This window comes from Triturus cristatus, chromosome 9 (genome assembly GCF_964204655.1).
Source record: "Triturus cristatus chromosome 9, aTriCri1.1, whole genome shotgun sequence".
Classification (NCBI taxonomy): domain Eukaryota; kingdom Metazoa; phylum Chordata; class Amphibia; order Caudata; family Salamandridae; genus Triturus; species Triturus cristatus.
The window spans coordinates 952,500,955-952,522,480 of record NC_140592.1 but is presented as its reverse complement, the minus strand read 5'-3'; the positions used below and the strand labels follow the sequence as shown (position 1 = coordinate 952,522,480).

The following is a 21,526-nucleotide window of genomic DNA, read 5'->3' as shown; positions in this document are numbered from 1 at the left end:
AAATCTGAATAGTCTTATGTAAAGTATGTGTATAATCCAATTAATAAATTAAATGAAAATAGAACCATCTTAAATGATTCAAATAATTTCCGGGGTAGAATAAAGGCGCAATGAGCGCGTTCTATGCGCGCGAATCGTTTGTCAATAAAGTTATGCAAAAATAAATAAAACCTAAACGAGCGATGTTGATGAATCTAATTGTAAATGATGGGGTTTGATAGGTGAAGTTGTCAGATTGTGTGACTGCCAGAGTATAAATTACCTGGCTTCATAAAATCGTGTAAGTTAATAGTCGTCTGAACGTAAATTACATAATGAATTTCGGCAACAATGTATAAGTTCAGAACATAATCAGATGATACAGGTCATATAAATTATATAATCAATTACAACATCAACAATTTGATACAAAACATCATCGTAAACAAAGGTCAAGTTCTATTTTTGTGGGGGTTCAGACAAAAAATGCAAATGTGTGTGGAAGTACGCGTGTGTGTAATGTCAGGTAGGAACTAATCGTGGGTTGAATGCATTATAGGTATAAGTGCTTTCAAGTTGAGTCGGGATCCCAAGGTGGAGTACGAGTATCAGATATGAGCATTATTTTAGAGAAAGCACGCCATCTCAAATTTATCATTGAGTCCGTGCGGAGTAAGAGTTTTGAGCTTCTTAATCCAGAATGCCTCTCTTTGTAACAGGTACTTTGAATTATCTCGATCTGTGTGTTTTGGTACTTCTTCGATGATTTGGAATTTCAGTTGGGCAATTTGGTGTCGTGATTCCTCCCAATGTGTCGCTATACTAGACGTCGTGCTTTTGGTGCGTATTTTGCTTTTATGTTCCGTTAATCTGATTTTCATTTTCCTCTCAGTTTTGCCGACGTATAGTAGCCCACAAGGGCATTTGATGGTATAAATGACATTTTCTGAGTTGCATGTTGTGCTGCTGTGAATTTTAATTTTTTGACCCGTGGATGGATGCAATAAAATATCACCTGTGATTACGTTGTTGCAATGTGTACAGTTCCAGCATTTTTGTGTGCCTTTACTTGGTTCAAGAGTCCTTGTTGGTTTTTGTTTTTTAGATAATAATTCTTTCAAGTTTTGGGCTCTTGTGAAGGCGAATAGTGGTTTCTCTTTGAAGAGATTTTTGAAATCAGTTTCCAATTGGAGTAAATTCCAATGCTTGTTGATAGTTTGTTTGATCTTCCTGGATGCTGTGGAATATTTGGAAACAAAAACTGTACGTGTGCTAGTCTCTTTTGGGACTTTCTTCAGTAACTCTTCACGAGGTCGGGTCTTGACTTTGTTTAGTTGTTCTGTGAGAAGTTTCTCAGGATACCCTCTGTCTGTGTAATTCTTTATTTGTTGTTGCCATGTGGATTCACATGCCATGTCTGTAGAAGAAATTCTTTTAGTTCGCAAGAATTGGGAGACTGGTAGATTCCGAATCAACGAAGGAGGATGGAAACTGCTAAAAAGCAGAGCATTATTTCTGTCTGTTGGTTTTTTATACACACTCGTTTGTATTTCACCTTGTCCAATGTCAATCCATACATCTAGAAAAGCAATTGATTTGCGGCTTATTGTGTGAGTGAATTGAATTCGAGGATCTATCAGGTTAAGTGTCCGTATGTTGTTGATAAGTTCTGGTTCTGACTGATTCCAAATGAGGAAGATGTCATCTATAAAGCGTTTGAAGAATATGAGACCTTCTTTCCATGTAAGGTCCCGGAGGATATAGTCATATTCGAATTTTGCCATATACGTGTTAGCGTATACGGGTGCTCCTGGAAAACCCATCGATGTTCCATTTAGTTGTATGTAAAACTTTTCATCCCAACAAAAATAACTGTTTTGTAGGCAAAACTCTAGTAGTTGTAAAATAAAGTGTTTGGGTATTTGTGTGTTTTCTTGTTGCAGTAATGCCCATTCGACTGCTTCAATTCCGCTGGCGTGTGGTATCGAGGTGTATAATGCTACTACATCTATAGTGCATAGAATCCAATTTTCTGTGTTTAGGTGTTTAATCACTTGTAAGTTTCTCAGGAAGTCCGTGGTATCTTCAATATAAGTCTCCCAATTTTGAACAAATGACTGCAGAAATGTGTCGATGAACCTGCCAGGTTTTTCAAATATTGAGTCGCATCCAGAGACGATAGGTCTAAACGGAGGATCCATCAGATTTTTGTGAATCTTTGGTAATAAGTAGATTTTTGGTCTCCTTGGGAAGTCAGTCCGAAGATATTTTTTGGTGGGTGAGTCAATCCAATTAAATTCTTCCGCTTTATCCAGCATAAAGTTGAGATTGTTGGAAATTTCCTTTGTGGGGTCTTTGTCAAGTTTTCCATAGGTCGCTTCATTCGTGATATGTTCAAGGACTTTCCTGTGGTAGTGCTCGGAGTTCATGATAACTAATCCTCCCCCTTTGTCTGCTTTCGATATTGTGATTGTTGAGTTTCTGGCTAATCTGGTTAGAGCACTTTTTCAGCCCTACTCAAATTGTTTGTTTTATTGGAATATTGTATCTTTTTTAGATCTTGTTGTACCAATAATTCAAATGTGTCCAGAGTTTTGTGAGACACTGGAGCAACAAAAGTGCTCTTGGGTTTAAAAGTTGGAAGTGTTAAGTCTGTGGTAGAGTTGTCCGTTGGATCTTGGGGGCAAATGTTGGTGAAGAAATTGCGAAGTCTCAAAATTCTCATGAATTTATAAAGAGCTACTATATTGAATGATTATGTATATTGTGGAAACTCATATGAAAAAATTGAAAAAATTGAATATGATTATTGTTTATTTGATGTGAAATGAATTAAATGTTTGAAACAATTTTACAGCTGTGCATATTGCAGTCCTAGTTAACTTCATACTAGGCCACCCCCCTTCTATTCCTTTTTAGACCTAACCATCTTGGATTGGTTTAAGTGGCAACAACTCATTTTCAGCTCATTTAGTTCTACCACAAGCAAACTTTGGGTTAAATAGCCAGCTCTGGAGAGAATTGTCAGCAATAGAATCAATGGCTTCTATTAGGGTTTTATAAAGAACCTGCAAGGGATTGCATAAGGAAGTTTTAAAGATACCGTACAGACGTAGCGTGAAAATGCTTTTCAGTGTGTCTGCTCAATGAGAGATACATTGTGATGAGAAGTGTATCAACAATCTTGAGAGAGTGGTCTGTTCAAGGAAAAGAAGAGATGCATAGGAGTTCAAGAGTGATTAACATGTATAGGAAAATAGGACTGTATGTAAAAAGTCAATTTTAAACAATAGAGGGCACAAACAGATATAAAGTTTGCAACTTATGTGATTGTATGTAAAATACAAAAATGTATTATCAACAATGACCCACTTTACAATCAAGGCTTTGACCCTTTTCCTTACACTTGCCCTAACCTCCACTCCACGTGTTAAATGAGCTTACTGTATCCCTAAAGGGAACTCATCCCTGAACCTAATTCTGACCCCAATCTTTATTTCATTACTTAACATACCACTTACTGTTATCATTTAACCTTTCCCCTAAACCCATCCCTAACCTAATGCTTATGATAGCTCCTAACCTGTTACCTAAATCTTTAAAACGAATGACTACTCGCTCCTTAATATTGATGCAGGCGCCTAAACACACAGGTGCTGGTTTGAATTCCAAGAAGGTGACCTTAATTCATAAAACTGACGTGATTATGGATAGAAAACATGACATGATACCTACGCATTTGTCTTCAAGTCTGTTGACCTTTATTAAGGTTAAATCCAGGGAAGCAAGAGGAGGAAATGAAGGCTTGGCATAAAGTGTAAACCATGTTTTACCATGAAGAGGCAGTTCGGGTTGAGATCTGTGATAAAATTATGAATGAAGGCAGCAAGAAGGATGGCTGAATGGGTATTGAGAGGAAAGCTTTATTTACCTTCAGTAACAATATTTTTTGTGAATACTTAGCCTTTCTGTAGATTCCTCACTTTAATGAATATCCTTCAGGTACCAGCCTGAATTCTAAAACGTTTTATTCCACCAATAGGTCTCTAGCGTCACTTGGCTGTGACTCTGCCCACCAGGTGCGTCACTATCAAAGTATTAGACGCCTACAAGAACTTTTTTTCATGCCCCATCGAGGCCATGTGGACAGAACTGAAAGAGCATCGAAGTTGGGGACAAATACAGCACAAAATATGTTTGCAAACTTTGGGATCTTGTTGACCAGGTTACTTACACATCCCGGGAGGAGGTATGGCTGTGAGGAATCTGTGGAAATGTTTTGTGTCCTCAAGATATATCGTTATCAAGCTAAATTACTCCATCTTCTGATAGAAAAGTCTTCCTCCAAATCCCTATCCTCATGAATGAGTGCTGTATGGCAGATGTTAGCCATTGCAATGCCTGTAGCGAGGGCCATGGAAGCAGTCACTGTCCTAAAGAAGTGGGAATGTACACCCTCCACTCTCCAGGTCTTGGCCAAGAACTAGCCAAGCTTGACACAGAGAATGACCCAAAATGAAAAATTATAAGAATGTTAACTGTCTTGCCTTTCTTGGCCACGCCAGAGAGCCCTATTGAATGCATTTAATGTAATAGGATACTGTAGGCCTGGGGTCAATTTAGCTGCTCCTCCTCTCGTATGATGGAAGAGTGATGGACTGGGCAATAGAAAGGCAGAGATCACTTCTGGAAGAAACTATGGGCAGCTGCGAAGAACCAATGAATTAGGATTGAATAAAATGTATGATGGTCTGACAGAAAGGGCATCAATTTTACAAATCTTGTTGGCCAAAGTCACTACAACATAAAAGATTGTTTTCAAAGTAAGAAACTAAACCAGGCTTGAAAGGAATGGCATTAGAAAAGTCAAGATTTCATATCTCACTGAATAACAATAATTGGAGCGGGAGGAAACAAATACAAGAAACATTTCAGAAAGTGCATCACTACTAGCATCGAAAAAAACTTTGTCAATGGAGGCACTTGAAGGCGGATAGGACAGCCAAATATCCATTTAAGAGTAGGTACTGCTAAACCTTGCACAGCAAGAGATAAATGCAGAACATTAAAAATTTGAGACTGAAATAGATTTATGCTTCTTACACCTTTAAAGTATCTTGTTCCAAAGAGCCACACAAATAGATTTTGTTGCGGTTTATCTGGCACCCAAGATTATGCCTGCAACTTAAGATGGCAGGTAAATGGACTACAGCTGCCACCATTTAATCTCCATGTGTGAAGATGCACAATTTAGGAATTGCAGTGGAAGACCTGACCTTCTTATTGAACAGGCATTTGCCATCAAGAGATATGTTCAAAATAGTGGGTTGAACATTGGCAGGAATTTACTTCCAATTGAGGTCAGTTTTTTTAGACTCTCAGTATGGTAGGGCCATGGCAAAGGCATTCATGTACAAGGCTTCTATCACCAAACATTCTGGTGAAGGATGTGACAATAAGGTCTCTGGGTCATACAAAGTAGGCCTGTGCCATCTGGCTATTTGTTTGCAGATTTGTGGGCCCAAAGAGAGGCTTCCCAATCAGCCAGAACATATTCAAGGAAAGCCCCCTTAAAGGAAAGCCAAAGCAATGCAACTGGAGAGGAGGATTACAAAAGAAGTCCAGAGTGGTAAAAGATATTGCCTTCTGGAATAGTTTCCAAACCACTTGCATTTTGTAAACCAAGGTATAAGCCTGCCTCGGTACTGTAAGTAATAAGGAAGTTCATGTTCTGAGTCATTATACTCTGTTCGGTCACATGCCTTTCAGGCATAGCAAGGGCTTCAGAGTGAGACCCAGTTATTTCTTCCATGTGGGCCAACCTCTTGGTCCTAGGAAGATGTTCTGCAAAGGGCTCATCGTCAAAACATGTCTCAACATTCTCCTTTGCCACTAGGAGGATTCCAGCTCACTTTGAAGCCTATGAGGGGTGATCTGAAAGTGACTGAGGATGGAATCATAGGTCGCAGTGATTGATCAGGGGACGGCATCTTGGAGGTCATCCGTTTCTTCTCTGATGCTAGGGCATGATCCTGTGGAGGCACAGAAAAGGAGGCTGTTGGGGTCCGAGTCACCAAATTTGCCAAACCCGCAGGAGCACCCTCCCCCTTGGTGAATGACCTAGAGGGTATCAGAGCTGCCCTGAACAAATCCAGGATGTCTGGCTGCAAGGTTTCGATATGCCTGGGGTTGAACAATGGAGTCGAAGACCTTTTTTCCGTCAGGATTTTAAGCAATAAAAAGGAAAAGTATAGTGTTAGGAAATGTCATCATTACTCCAAACTACCCAAAGAGGGGTACCATTTCCTTGAGGAACGAAAGGATTTCTCCTTCCATTGGCACAGTTTGTGTTTTTTGTAGGAAGATCATTTAGGAGATCATTCCTTGTTGGGAGACTCAAATGAAGAAATGTATTTACCTATACCTGCAGTTCTCCAGTGTTGGTATCCTTGGTAGATTCATAAGTTTGAATCAACTCCGCCGTCAACCTGTACAGACAATGTGAATGGAGTGGATGCAGACAGTGCTGTTGCTAAGGAAGGATGAGCTAGTCTAAATGGATGAGAATTCTTATTAGGGATAAATGTCAAGTACACTAACAATTCTCTAGTTTTGGTTAAATGATCACCCTTAGAAGGGAGTGTTCTGCAATATCCATGGATGTTTAGTAAATGCATAATCAATAGTCTGCTGCAGTGTTAAAGATCAATCGCAGAAGACAGCTTTTAGTGGTCAGTTATCAGAGGGTTGACAGAAGATTTGTGAATACCTTATATACGTTATAATTGAAAAACACTGCAAACTTTGGTTTTTCAGATTGATCTTGAAGAGAGCTGTTTTTGTTGTGTCTGCTATGCATAAATGTAAGATATTCAGGCCTTCAGTGTGATTTTACTGAATCAGAAAATAGGTGTTCGTAATTCAAAATCTACATACCCTTAAATATATTTCCTGATTCTAGGGTGTAAATGATTGATTTATAGTTACAGGTTAGTGTGTTTGTATGAGTAATGATGGAAAATGGTTTTCGGCGAGTGAATCTTTAAAAAATAAGGGCTGTGATCAGAAGCACAGATATTTCTTGCTAATGCTTAATAAAATGTTTTCAGTTTTGGATCTTTGTAAATATTTTAATATGTCTTTTGGTGTACCATGGATTCACCTTTGTCTTCTCATACATGGCACAATAATAAAGATGTGGGTGCCCTTCCTGAAACAGTTTGTAGTTACTTCAAGGCTCCCTCATCTTTTTCTAAGGAAAGAGCTTCAGTGCTCATGTTCGTCTTGATCTAGTGATAAGTAATGACTCTGAATACTTTCCATTTTACCACTGATCTGGAAGGTTGGCTAGTTACCCATTCTTTATGCTTGGGAGCATTTTTGTCATCATACCACTGATGTGGATGTAACCAGCAGAAAGCTAGGGCCCATTTAGCATGGTGCTCATATACTGCATGCAACATGGATGATAACCTTTGCATTGGTCACTTGCCTATTCCTTGTGATCTAGACTCAGATGATGATGGTTGTAGTATGTTTCACTCACCTAGCTCAGTTCATGTGATTAAGACTCAGACAAAGATTGTAGCATGTCTCACATGCCTATCTCATGTGATATGGACTCAAAGACTGTAGCAAATCCCATATACCATCTGATCTAGACTCAAATGATAATTGTAGTAGCCTTCACTCACATATACAGTATGAATTGGACTCAGATGATGATTATAATGTGGCTCAATCACTAATCTGCGTGTGATCTGGATTGAGATGACAAGAATGTGAATATGACTGTATAAGGAGAATCCTCTGGGAAGAGGAATGTTTATCCTAAATAAATTACATCGCTCAGGCTTGTTACTCACCTGATATCATGGATAGCTGCCCTGCGGTCACGTTTCTTCCCCCATATTTTTAGAGAAGTCACCATCAGGATAATGAATTCCCCATTTTTCATACCAATTGCCACCATGTCCCCTTCAGGGCTGTAGCACACTGTCCGGGCAGCATGACCTAAATTGACTTTGTTTACCATCTTCTGTGAAACAATGTAAGAGAAAAAGGGTACAAGTCATTAATTTTGTAACAGTCATTTAGAACCTCCTGAGTTGAACACACTCTATATAGTCTCCTTCGAGTGACACACAATATTTGTAAGTTTGACTGTCACAAATATGCAAGTTTGTTTTACCTATTTGTAAGCATCACATTCAGTTTAACCAAATATAAAGCGTTTCAGATGCCAAGTAAAGTGTTTTGTCAAAATGTAAAATTTTTGCTTCATTTAAACAAAAGGGGCCTCAAATTCAACAGGACATAGAATCATATTTTCAAGATTTCTTAGATGAGGAAAATGAAAACAAGCAAATACTTACCTATAGTAACTCTCTTTCTGGTGGATACTCTACAAACTACAGCCTTCTCAACTCAGATGCCAGATTGGAACCACAAACTTTTCAACTAATTGCTTCTGTGTGCCAAAAGGCAGTGCCCTCGAACTCAACAAAATCCTCACCACGTTTCTGAAAGTGTGGACGCAGAGCCATATATAGATGCCACCCTTGCATGCTGACATCCATTTACCATAAAGCATTCAACACCCTTAGGCTCAGATCCTAGCAGATTGAGAACCGTTACAGCGTGCAAAATCTGACAAGGGGCCTTCTTAAGACCTAGAAGTCTACTTCACAGAATGGGAAGGAGGGCAACTGGTCTGTAGTTAGAGTATACGCCAGAGAAAGTGTAATCGAAGGTAACTTGTTCTTCAGATGGGTACTTCTAACTGCAGATTCCTCACCATTTTAATACACAACATCACAGTATATCTAAAAAGTTGAGGGGCGGTAGGTTGGGAGGGAAGTCTGAGGAGTGGACTTCACATCAAGAACTTCTGTGGGAGAAAGTCCTGCATATTTTGTAAATCAAGACAGTAATGACTAATGGAGGTGTGTACGGGGGGTCCCATGTAGCTGCCTGCCAGATGACCAGGACTGGCACACCCATGACTAACACTGTAGTGGCCGATTTAGCTCCGCTGATTGTGATTGAAGGACCCCAGATAATGCTGTTTCACAGCCAAGACGTAAAACTCTTATGAAAACAACAATCCATCAGGGCCTGGTGAGTTTCTGAAATGCTTGCCCCTTCCCTGCACTAGAAATCCCCAGTGTTGCCTAACTACTCTGTGCTCCTTAGTTCAATAGATGCAAAAGGTGAAGCCTCTCCTCCTCATCAAAAGGATCTCAGAGAGAAAGAAAGCGGGAAGCTGCTTCACATGGAAGGGCAAAACCACATTTGGCAGAAAGAACGCCCTGGTCCACAGCACCAACTTGCCTGTAAAAATGTGCTATATGTTGGTTGCACTGACAGTGCCTGCAGTTCACTGACACAGAAGTAATCGCAATGAAGGAGAGAATCATAAAGGTCTGAACTCTCAATGAACAGCTGTGCAAAGGCTTGAAAAGCATGCACATTAAGAAAAAAACAAGTTACATTCCCAATGAGGCACAACTAAAGGTAAATGAGGAAGCATATGTAAGTAAGCCCGGTCAAAAAAAGCATCACAAGTGATAACACACTGTGGGGGCTGATCAGGAAAACGTACAAAAGCAGAGAGGGCTGACAAATAACCTATAAGTGTCCAAGGCAAGGTCTTGCTCAACCGAAGACAGGACAGATAGAAGTATATCAGTATGTTTCGCCTGCATCAGATAGACCCAACAAACCTTGCACTAGGCCACAAACATCCAGAGTAGATTGACTTCGTAGGTGAATAGCACGCCACCAAGAATGACATCCACCGCCTCTACTGCTAGGTCAAATCCACTCAATTCGTTCCACTCAATATCCACACCTGGAGGTGTAGGTTGTTGAGATTCAGAAGAAGAACCTTGATGTGCTGCTAGATCAGCAAGTCCACCCGCAGAGATAGACCGAACACAGGGCAAATACTCAGACTCAGTAGTTTGGAGTACCAAACTATCTGAGCCCAGTCCAAGATTATCAGGGTGACCTGAGCTGGGTCTCTCCTGACCTTCTTCAGAATTCTCTCAGAGAAGAAGCAACAGAGGTGGGACCACACAGAGGAGACCAAAGTCCCTCAAAATGCAGAATCTATTTTCCAGGAAGTGTTGAGGCAGAAACTCTAGAATGCAAAAGGCTTCACAATTAATGTTTTCAGTGATAGCGAACAGATCTACCCAAGACTCACCCCACTGGGTAAAGATGCCTTGTACTAGATTGAGGACTAGATGCCATTTGTGGTTTGCTAAATGTGGTCTGCTGACATTGTCCGTAGTGGGGTTCATTCTCGCAGATGGTTGACAATCAGTAAGCTCCCCCTGAAGGTCCAGCCAGAGTCGCAGTCTTTTTGGCACAGCACCCGCGACCCCACACCACCCTGCTTGTTGCAGTACCACATGGCAGTCATGTTGTCCATCAGAATTTGCACAGAGCTGCACCTGATGGAAGACACAAAGGTCCTTAAAGCTAGTCGGATAGCATGGAGATCCAGAAGGTTGATGTGGTTCCTGTTTTCCAAAGAAGAGGTTTGTGATTTCCAATTTGTCTCAATGGCCCTCCCAGTCCGGAGTCAATGCATCTATCACCACTATGAACTCTGGATGGACTAGGGAGAATAGCCTGTGGCACATTGGGTAGGCCTTCTTCACCTGCCATTCAAAGTCTTGCCTTATCTGACACATGACTGTTGCCTCAGTCATGAGCCCACAGACAGTGGAGGATCCGCTGTAGAGTCCCCATGTGCCATTCTCTGTAAAATCCCCATGTGCCAATGAGCATGAGGCAGCAGAAGGATTCATGACGTCATGAGACCAGGAACCCTCTGAACCACGTGGGCTGGAGCCCACGACTGAGCCTAAAACATCCGGATCATACGGATGACCTCTTGAATGTCCTGGACTTGCAGCAGGGGCACAAAGTCTTTGAATGCCATTGTGTCTAGAACTTTCTGGTGTCCACTGGTCACCACTGCTGCCCCCCCACCCCCAATGTATTGCCAAATACAGAACAAATAATTAAAGCAACATCATTTCTTTTAGGGAAATGGCCTATTAAAAAATGTTTCCAATTATGTAATTCAAATGGAGGGCCACCATCTCTGCACTGGTAGCCAATCACAAGTGGTCAGACATAGTGACATGCCTAATTAGTATTTATTAGGCAGCTCGCTCTGTAACCTCATAGATATAAAAATGTTATGATGCAACCCTTTTAGTATGTAGGTTAGATTGTAAAATAACAGGCAGGTGCGCCACCAGCACCCACTATTTGAAAAGTGCCTATTAATACATCTGGCCCTTTACGCTTGCTGAAGTCAATTGGCATGTGTCACAAACCCCTCCTGCACTCTCTGTGTAGTGGGTCTAGCGCGCAGAGCCCATGTTGCATTACTCCTGTGGCGTTTAATGGCTTGCTGTGATACCATGACTGATATTCCCCAGAGCCCTAGGTTCCATTGCACCTGAGTCTCTGGCAAGACTTCCCACAGAACACATTAACCAATGGAGTACCCCGCACTCGCTGTTACAAGGCCTTGGTGTGGTTTTCCATTCTACACATCTGGGTCAAAGAGATACATTAGTTTCCTGGTTAATTGGTTCCATCTGTCCGGTTGCACCTGCCCGTCCTAAAGAACAAGTAACTTACCTTCGGTAACGATAGATCTGTAAGAAACATTAGTTAGTTAGATTCCTTCCCTTAGAACATCCCCAGGCGTCAGGCTGGATCTGGAAAGATTTTTCATCAGCAATACCCTTGCGCGTCGCTAGGCGTTGTCTGCGGCTCCGCGTCCGTCGTCGGGGTCGTGATAGCCGGGATGATGTTGTCAGAGTACTTAGACGCTGCCCTTGCGCGCTAACGTCAGTTCTTGTACATAGCTTTCCGCACCAGGAACGCAGAGCCATGCAAGAAACTGACACTGGTGCCATGAATCTAGGGCCCTGAAGGGATGACCTAAACCCTAGATATCAGTTCGCAGAACAGGGAGGATGGGTGGGGCGGTAAGGAATCTAACTAACGAATGTTTCTTACAGATATATCGTTACTGAAGGTAAGTAACTTGTTCATCTGAAAGAAACACGTTAGTTAGATTCCTTACCTTAGAATAGATACCCCAGCAATACCAACCCCGGTGGTGGGTCTGCGAACCAAGATCACACCAGGAAGTCCTGGAGAACGGAACGGGCAAAGAAGCCATCTCTCCGGACTTGGCTGTCCAGGCAGTAATGCTTAGCAAACGTGTGCAGCGAGGCCCACGTTGCTGCCTGACAAATGTCCTGCAGAGGGACTCCCCATCCCAGGGCAGTAGTAGCCGCTGTGGCACGAGTGGAATGGCCCTCAGCCCCACAGGAGGTTCCTTCTTAGCCAAGGAATAACAGGTCTTAATGCACAAAATGACCCACCAAGAGATGGTCCGCTTGTGCACCGCCCGCCCCTTCTTAGCGCCCACGTAGCCAACGAAGAGTTGGTCGTCCACCCGGAACTGTTTGGTGCGGTCCAGATAGAAGGAGAGCGCACGTTTTGGGTCCAGACGGGGGAGCCTCTCTTCCTCTTTTGAGGGATGCGGAGGCCGAAAGAAGGTGGGCAATGTAACAGACTGGCCGATGTGAAAGGCAGTAACCACCTTAGGGAGAAAGGAAGGATGAGTCCTTAGAACAACCTTGTCCAGATGGAAAGGAGGTTTAGAAGAAAGCGCCTGGAGCTCACTCACTCTTCTGGCAGAGGTGATGGCAACCAGGAAAGCAGTCTTAAGAGTCAGAAGACGAAGAGGACAACTATGAAGTGGCTCAAAAGGAGTGCACATCAGATAGGTTAACACCAGATTCAAGTCCCACTGAGGCATTACGAAAGGGACAGGAGGAAACATGTGAGTAATGCCCTTAAAGAATCTAGCAACAATAGGGGACTTAAAAAGAGAAGGCTGATCAGGAAGCTGCAAGATGGCAGAAACAGCTGAAAGATATCCCTTGAGGGTGCCCAGAGCAGAGCCCTGCTGGGCCAGGGAAAGTAGAAAGAGGAGAATTTCAGAGAGAGGGGCGGAAAGGAGATCCACAGCCTTTGCTGTGCACCATGCCACAAATTTGTTCCACCTGCAGGCATAAACCGTTTTAGTGGAGGGACGCCTGGCTGCCAGAATGACATCACAGACTTCAGGAGGCAAGTCAAATGGCATCAACTATTGCCGCTCCATCTCCACGCATGGAGGTGGAGGCTGGACAGGTTCAGGTGGAGGACCGTCCCCTGCTGCTGCGACAGAAGGTCCTCCTGAAGAGGCAGTCGAATCGGGGGATCGATGGACAGACTGAGTAGCTCGGGATACCAGTACCTTCGTGCCCGATCCGGAGCCACAAGGATGACTTGGGCCCGGTCGTGCCTAATCTTCTTCAGTACTCTGGGCAGAAGTGGTATAGGCGGACAGGCGCACAACAGACCGCAACTCCACTCACGACGAAAGGGGTCTCCGAGCGAGTGCCGCCTTGGAAATTCCAACGTGCAGAACTGATGACATTGTGCGTTCTCTTCAGTGGCGAATAGATCTAACCAAGGCTCTCCCCACTGCCGAAAGAGACCTTGCGCCATGTCCGAGTTCAGACGCCATTCGTGATTCATCATGCACCAGCGGCTGAGTTCGTCCGCCCTGGCGCTCAGAGAGCCCGCCAGGTGCTGAACCACCAGGGTGATGTCCTGATGTTCCAGCCATGTCCAGAGGCGCCAAGCCTCCTGACAAAGGGTTCACGACCCCACCCCGCCCTGTTTGTTGCAATACCACATGGCGGTGGTGTTTTCCGTGAACACCTGCACTACACTTCCCCGAACAGAGGGAAGGAATGCCTTCAGTGCAAGCCGGATCGCCTTCAGCTCCAATACGTTGATATGGAGCCGGGACTCCGCCGGAGACCAGAGGCCTCTGATCTCTGCCAATCCCATGTGGCCCCCCATCCCAGGAGGGACGCATCCGTCACCACCACATGCTCCGGTTGAGGTAGGGAGAAGGATCTGCCACTGCCCCAATCGCGGTCCGTGAGCCACCACTGCAACTGTCTTGCAGTGCCCTCCGAGATCCGGACGTGGTCGGACAGGTTGCCCCGATGTTGAGCCCACTGGAACTTCAGGTCCTACTGCAGAGCCCGCATCCGCCACCTGGTGTGATGTACCAGCAGGATGCAGGAGGCCATCAGACCCAGCACCAACCTGACCGAAACTCAGGATAAAGGCTGAAAGTTCGGAATCAGAGCCTGAATATCCCGAACCCGCTGTTCTGGAGGATAGACCCGATCAGTGCCGAGTTCAGAACCGCTCTGATGAAAAGAAGCCTCTGGGAGGGACTCCGATGCGACTTCGGCACGTTGATGGAGAACCCCAGCAAATGCAGGAGGTCGGCTGTAGTCTGGAGGTCGGAGACGACTGCCTGGGGCGAGCCCGCCTTCAACAACCAGTCATCGAGATAGGTGAAGACTGGAACCCCTAATCTGCGCAGATGAGCTGCGACCACCGCCATCACTTTCGTGAACACCTATGGGGCACTGGTGAGGCCGAAGGGGAGGACGGTAAACTGAAAATGCTCGTGGCCTACCGTGAACCGCAGGCAACGCTGGTGGGCCGGCAGGACGGGGATGTGGAAATATGCGTCCTGCAAGTCCAACGCTACCATCCAGTCTCCAGGGTCTAGGGCAGCCAGAACCTGAGCTAAGGTGAGCATCTTGAACTTCTCCTTCTGGAGTAAGGCGCTGACGCTCCTGATGTCCAAGATAGGGCGTAGGCCCCCTTTGCCCTTCTTGGGAGCCAGAAAGTAGTGGTTGTCACAACCCCGTCCTACTTCTGGGCCAGGAATGCGCTTGATGGCCCCCTTGGCCAAGAGGGCCGTAACTTCCTCCTGCAGAAGTTGCAAGTGATCCCTGACATGCGGTGGTACTGCGGTGGCATGGCTGGAGGGGTCGCCTCGAAGGGGAGGGAGTAGCTCCTTCGGACGATTTGCAACACCCACCTGTCCGACGTGATGGTATGCCAGTGGAGCAGGTGATGGCGAACTCTGCCTCCCACTGGCATGGAAGCCTTTGAGGCAGATGCTGCGGAGGCAGAAGTTGGCTGACCGGCTCTCTGTCCCCCTGCTCCGCCTCGGCGGAATCCACGTCCACGACCGCGTTGAGGCTGGTTCTGCGGCCTGTGGCTAAACAGACGTGCGGGGGCGCCCCTTCCTTGGCCACAAAAGGGGCGAAAAGCCGAAGTTTGCGGGCGCGGGCCGAGAGGCCAAAGGACTTGGCCGTAGCCCTGGAGTCATTAAAGCGCTCCAGCGCACTATCCGCTTTGTCGCCAAAAAGGCGACGCCCATCGAAGGGCATGTCCATGAGGGTGCTCTGGACATCCCCGGAGAAATTCGTGGATCTCAGCCAGGCGTGGCAACGAATCGCCACCGTCGTCGCAATCGCCCTACCTAGCGAGTCCGTGGTGTCAAGCCCACATTGAATCGTGTACCGTGCTGCATCCCGCCCCTCAGCAAGAGCCTGGGCGAGCCACGTCCGGGCCTCCTCCGGACACTGGGGCAGCACGTCCACCACCGTATCCCACAAGTAGTGGGTGTAACGGTCCAAAAGGCATTAATGGGCCACAACCCCAAACTGAGGGAGGAAAACAGCTTCTTCCCAAACTGTTCCAACCTTTTGGATTCCCGATCTGGAGGAGCGGACGGGAAGGCGGTCTGGGACGTAGAGGCCTGGATAACCAGGCTCTCAGGTGTGGGGTGCACCGACAGAAAGCTGGGGTCGCCCGCTGCAGGGCGGTGGCACCGGGCCACGTTCCGGTCCACAGGATTGACTGTGGAGGGCTTGGACCAGGTGCCCATCAGAACGTCAGTCAGTGCTTCGTTGAACTGCAGCAGAGGCTTCGAAGAGCTTACTGGCGCTTGAAGCACTTCAGTGAGGAGGTTAGTCCTCATGGCCGCAGCAGGGAGCTCCAGATGAAGGGCTTCGGTAGCCCTGCGCAGCACCACAGAATAGGTCACATCCTCATCAGTAGCCACGGAGGGAGGAGAGATGAAGCCAGTGGTAGGGGAGGTGTCGAGACCACTGGCATCCCCCAGCGCTTCTGCCCAGTCCTGATGAAACTGGCACTGCTGTGCCAGAGGGCCCTCAGACCCCTCCCAGTCATCCCCGTCATCCGAGTCCTGATAGACAGGTTGAAAGGACGGAGCCGGGCGGTAGATAAATTGCTCATCCATCGGCGCCGCTCCGATGTCGGATCTGGACCGGGGCTAAAACTGGGGACGACGTCATCCGAAGACGGCGCCGGGGGTGGCACCATAGGGTTCGGAGCTGGTGAAGGGGTCGTAAGGTCAACCAGCATCGACCGGGATCAAGGTCTGGATCCCAAGGGGGCCTGCGGCATTGGGACCGATGTCGACGACGGCGCCGGGGCTGCCGGCTCGCTAGGCCTCCCAGTCGGACCTGCGGGGCATGAAGGCGTGCCGGCAGCCCTCGATGGCCACGAGGAAGTCCCGAATCTCGCCCGGAGTCGCATTAGGTCCAGGGACAGGAGGGTATGGGACCGGATGCGACTCCTGCGGCTCCGATGGAGCCACCCGAACCCTCAGCTGAGTCGCGCAACCGGCGAGGGAAGTCAGAAGAGCGATGTCACCTCTTCGACTTCTTACTGTGCCTCGACTTACCTGAATGCGAGGACTTCGAACCCGACGAGCGGTGATGGCTCCGCGACCAGTCCCTCGACCTCCTCCTCGACCGGGACCTCGAGCGGCGCAGAGCCGAGTGCCGGATCTCGAGGAGCTTGCGGGACCGCTCCTGCCTAGCCTCGAGGTCAATGCCCGGCAGTCGGGGCACGACTCGGCATCATGGTCGGCCCCAAGGCAGTAGCGACACTGACGGTGGTGATCCGTAACCGACATCAGTCGGTTACAGGCGTCGCACGGCTTGAAACCAGGCATCTCTACCGGCACCAGGAGTAGAGGTCGACTCGAAAGATGAACCAAAAAAGTCCAAAAAGTTTAGTCAAAGTGACTAAAGGGTATGCTCTTCCCGGATCGGCGCTTACTGGCGCGGAATAAAGAAGAACTGACGTCAGCGCGCGAGGCAGGCGTCTAAGTACTCCAACAATGTCATCCCGGCGATCACGACGCCGACGACGGACGCGGAGCCGCAGACGCTGCCTAGCGACGCACAAGGGTATTGCTGACGAAAAAATCTTTCCGGATCCAACCTGACACCTGGGGATATTCTAAGGTAAGGAATGTAACTAACGTGTTTCTTTCAGATAGGCCAAACCATTGTACTAACATGTGTTCCCTGCAGGGGTCGTTGAGAACCTTTCAGTTAACCACGTGCTCCATGTGAGCCAGCTACAAACATTGGTGTTCCGACTGGGTATATAAGCTGAATCTAAACCCGAATCGTGCCTTGACCTCACTCCCTGCTTGGACAAGTCTCACCCTTTCCACTCACCTGCAGGATCAGCCAGAATCGAGAAGCTGAACCGGTGGTTCCCGTGGTCCCAGCTCAGTTGACGTCTCCGTCATCTAGGCTTCCAGCACCGCGACCCTATTCCCCTGTGGCTCCCTGTGTCAAGGCCTCTAGATCTTCTTCAAACTTCTGACTAACTGGAAGACAAGGCTATGTACTTGATATCAGGTTAGTGCACACTAATCATAATAGTGCTAGGCAAGAATGAGATATTAGCGCCTTCAAGACGTTAGACATTATCTCCAGTCCATCCCAGTGATTTTTTCAAGCACTTCAGGTGTTTTCATGCTCCAGGACATTGCTTGCGAACTTGGCGCTTCAACGGTAATCGTGCAAGAACTAAAGACGCCTGTGTTTCTCTGATGAACAGTTGTGGCAAGAGAAAGCATATAAGAGCGCTAAATATATATGTACAACTTTAATACAGAGATCTGTATTTCCAGTTGATACTTGGGAGTGCCAGAAACTCCAGTTTGTGAATTTGGCTATTCTGCTCTCATGCTGTGTTTCTTAATGAAAAAAAAAGCACTGGGTGTGAGTGTTTGATTGTGTCTGATGCTCCGTCCATCACCACCCCCTTTTGTACCGCTTTGTTCGCCATAAGTTGGCAGGGTATGCTCAGACGTGAGTCCCTTGCTCACTTTGCCACTGGATTCAAGCAAGCCTGGCTGAAGACGGCTGAGATGCCAGAAACCAGTTCTAGGAAGCTTGTTTCCGGTCCAGGGAAGGCATGGCTTGGCAGTTCGGGCTGGACTGTTCCCATGAGGCACAGGGTCAGACTGATTTGCATATGGCCATGTCTGAACTGGGGTGGCAGAGTGGGCTAAAGAACGGTGATGGATCAAACCCGGATCTGTTGACTGGGTGTGAGTGTTTGATTGGTTCTGATGCTTCGTCCATCACCATCCCCTTTTGTACCGCTTTGTTCGCCATAAGTTGGCAGGGTATGCTCAGACGTGAGTCCCTTGCTCACTTTGCCACTGGATTCAAGCAAGCCTGGCTGAAGACGGCTGAAATGCCAGAAACCGGTTCTAGGAAGCTTGTTTCCGGTCCAGGGAAGGCATGGCTTGGCAGTTCGGGCTGGACTGTTCCCATGAGGCACAGGGTCAGACTGATTTGCATATGGCCATGTCTGAACTGGGGTGGCAGAGTGGGCTAAAGAACGGTGATGGATCAAAACCGGATCTGTTGACTGGGTGTGAGTGTTTGATTGGTTCTGATGCTCCGTCCATCACCACCCCCTTTTGTACCGCTTTGTTCGCCATAAGTTGGCAGGGTATGCTCAGACGTGAGTCCCTTGCTCACTTTGCCACTGGATTCAAGCAAGCCTGGCTGAAGACGGCTGAAATGCCAGAAACCGGTTCTAGGAAGCTTGTTTCCGGTCCAGGGAAGGCATGGCTTGGCAGTTCGGGCTGGACTGTTCCCATGAGGCACAGGGTCAGACTGATTTGCATATGGCCATGTCTGAACTGGGGTGGCAGAGTGGGCTAAAAAACGGTGATGGATCAAAACCGGATCTGTTGACTGGGTGTGAGTGTTTGATTGGTTCTGATGCTCCGTCCATCACCACCCCCTTTTGTACCGCTTTGTTCGCCATAAGTTGGCAGGGTATGCTCAGACGTGAGTCCCTTGCTCACTTTGCCACTGGATTCAAGCAAGCCTGGCTGAAGACGGCTGAAATGCCAGAAACCGGTTCTAGGAAGCTTGTTTCCGGTCCAGGGAAGGCATGGCTTGGCAGTTAGGGCTGGACTGTTCCCATGAGGCACAGGGTCAGACTGATTTGCATATGGCCATGTCTGAACTGGGGTGGCAGAGTGGGCTAAAGAACGGTGATGGATCAAACCCGGATCTGTTGACTGGGTGTGAGTGTTTGATTGGTTCTGATGCTCCGTCCATCACCACCCCCTTTTGTACCGCTGTGTTTCTTAATGAAGCCTGTAAGTGTACGTTACTGAAGTCAAAGTCTGGTTATTGTATAATGAGGTTTGTTTTTCACTGATGGTAACTACCTCATCTTTTTATTTCCAGTGTATTGCATCTTCACGAAACCGGAGGTCCTTGTCCAGTGAATATCTACCTCACAAACACCGAAGGTCTTGAGAGTGCCAAATCCTGTTATGCAGTACCGCAAGTCTCTCTTTTCTTATTTTATCTCAACCTCCCTTGCCACCTGGGGCAGTGCGTGGTTTAAGGAGTCTGGTTGGGACGAGGTGAGTGCACAACAGCTTGTTTACAATAAGGTGTATGTAATCCATCACTTCTGTGTAAAAAGGTTTAATGAAATCACGGGTGTTCAGAAACTCTTTTCCTATACAATATACAATATCCTCCATGTGCTGAGAGCTACCTCCATCATGTCAGGAAGGCTCTCTTGCTTTTTCAATATCAGACACCCTCTTTTGGTGTTTCTGAAAAAACAAAACATGTTGTTGGGGCGCATGCCGGCATTCCTAAATTTCACACAAAGTGCAATGTCAGACTAGCCAACATTGCAATTTCCCAATGTCCCTACAATGTCAGTGGAAGCAGGTTTGGTGAATATTCCCTGCATGTTCAGGCAGGATGTCCTCCGCAAGGCAGGTGGAGGTGGCAGTCTGCCGGCCATCCTGCCAAGTCGAAATGAGACCCTTAGAGTTAACAATAACAAAGGCAGCATCTTTCTATTCCCTCCAACCCAAGGCTATGTAAACTGCATTTGTTGTACCCCATAACAGCCTACAGACCGCAGACAGAGAATGATTCACATCTCTTGAATGCAAAGTGCTTGGCGCGACATGCTGACCACAAAGTCAGCTAAAAATTCTTGTTCAATGTCAAATCAGAAGACAGAAATTCAGGTTAAGGCCTACCTTGTCGGCTATGTCCCAGAGCCGTACTGTCCCATCCTCGGCAGCAGACAGGAAGAAATCCCTGGAAGGATGCGTGGCCAAGCCCCAGACCGGTCCATCCATGTGACCATTAATTAGGATGTTACAGGCAGCATTCTTCTCGCCAACCTCAATTATTTCAGCATTCCGAGTCCCAACAAGGATTTTTCCCTAAAACAATAACATGCATTTCTCCTTGAAATATTAATATATAATGGCAATAGGACAGATGATGAAAGAGAGCAAGGAAGGTAAATGGGAAGAATTTAAAACGAGGGGCATGATATACGTAGTTCAAGGCTCCAGGGAAACGTTCATCTGCAGGTCTTAACCAATCACTGTAGCTTTCTTTCTATTCTTGAACAATGTGTCTCTTGCAATGCGCATCGGCCTACGTCTCTACTTCATACTTGTCTTTCCATTTCCAAAATAACAATTGTTCCTGTGGTTTGCTTCCTATTCCTCTAAACTGAGCCTTGAAGTAAGGTCAAGTCCTCATGTACATGCCAAGACAGAAATGAACCTCATTCTTGACTATGGGCACTTTAGGATAATCTTCTACCTCCAAGCACAAACATGTATAATCCGCACTTTCTTTGTGCCTTACCTTTCCTCTGCAAACTGAACGCACACAATCAGTGGTCTGGCCAGTCTCAAGACGGAAGGCCCGACACCTCTTCAACTCCTGGTCCCATAGCTTCACCGCACCTCCTTCCTTCGACCTGACAAAACAGAAGCCTAAATTGACTGGCATCACATATGGACAACGCTGCAATGTCATACATTAACCAGACAGGTTTTTGTAGAAACATCTGGCCTGGTGTTGGCAAACATTTCAGCTGGTGCACAGCAGAGTGCATCGATTCTGAGTTTAGCTCTCCGTTTCTACTAGACTCCTATGGGAACATCTTTTGTTACCATTAGGGTTAATCAGGAGCTTTGAGAGAAGCACACCAATTAGCTCAGTCTGCCATAGAACCAATTCTCAAGATGTCTTGTTAATCTCTAATCAGTGATATTAGGCTACCATTAGGGCCATAACACGATCCCAGAGCTCAAGCAGCGTCCAATCCCCAAACTCAAACTAGGGACCCACCACCTCATGAGGCCGTCTTTCAGAAGCCCCTTCATAGCTACAGAAACTGCAGCAGTTTATAACGCCACTGCCTTCATATACTAAGGACCCTAGACATG

The 21,526-nt window shown here is 46.5% G+C and overlaps 1 protein-coding gene across 1 annotated transcript in view; it reads right to left on the bottom strand.

The window, feature by feature from the left end:
- Positions 1-21,526, bottom strand: part of EML5 (EMAP like 5) — a 1,456,757-nt gene that overhangs the window by 144,378 nt on the left and 1,290,853 nt on the right. Inside the window, exons 35-37 of the mRNA XM_085626574.1 lie at positions 20,940-21,054; positions 20,315-20,503; positions 7,845-8,017 (exon numbers count right to left, since the gene is read on the bottom strand). Coding sequence (XP_085482700.1) covers positions 7,845-8,017; positions 20,315-20,503; positions 20,940-21,054 — 477 coding nt within the window. The remainder of the gene's footprint in view (positions 1-7,844; positions 8,018-20,314; positions 20,504-20,939; positions 21,055-21,526) is intronic.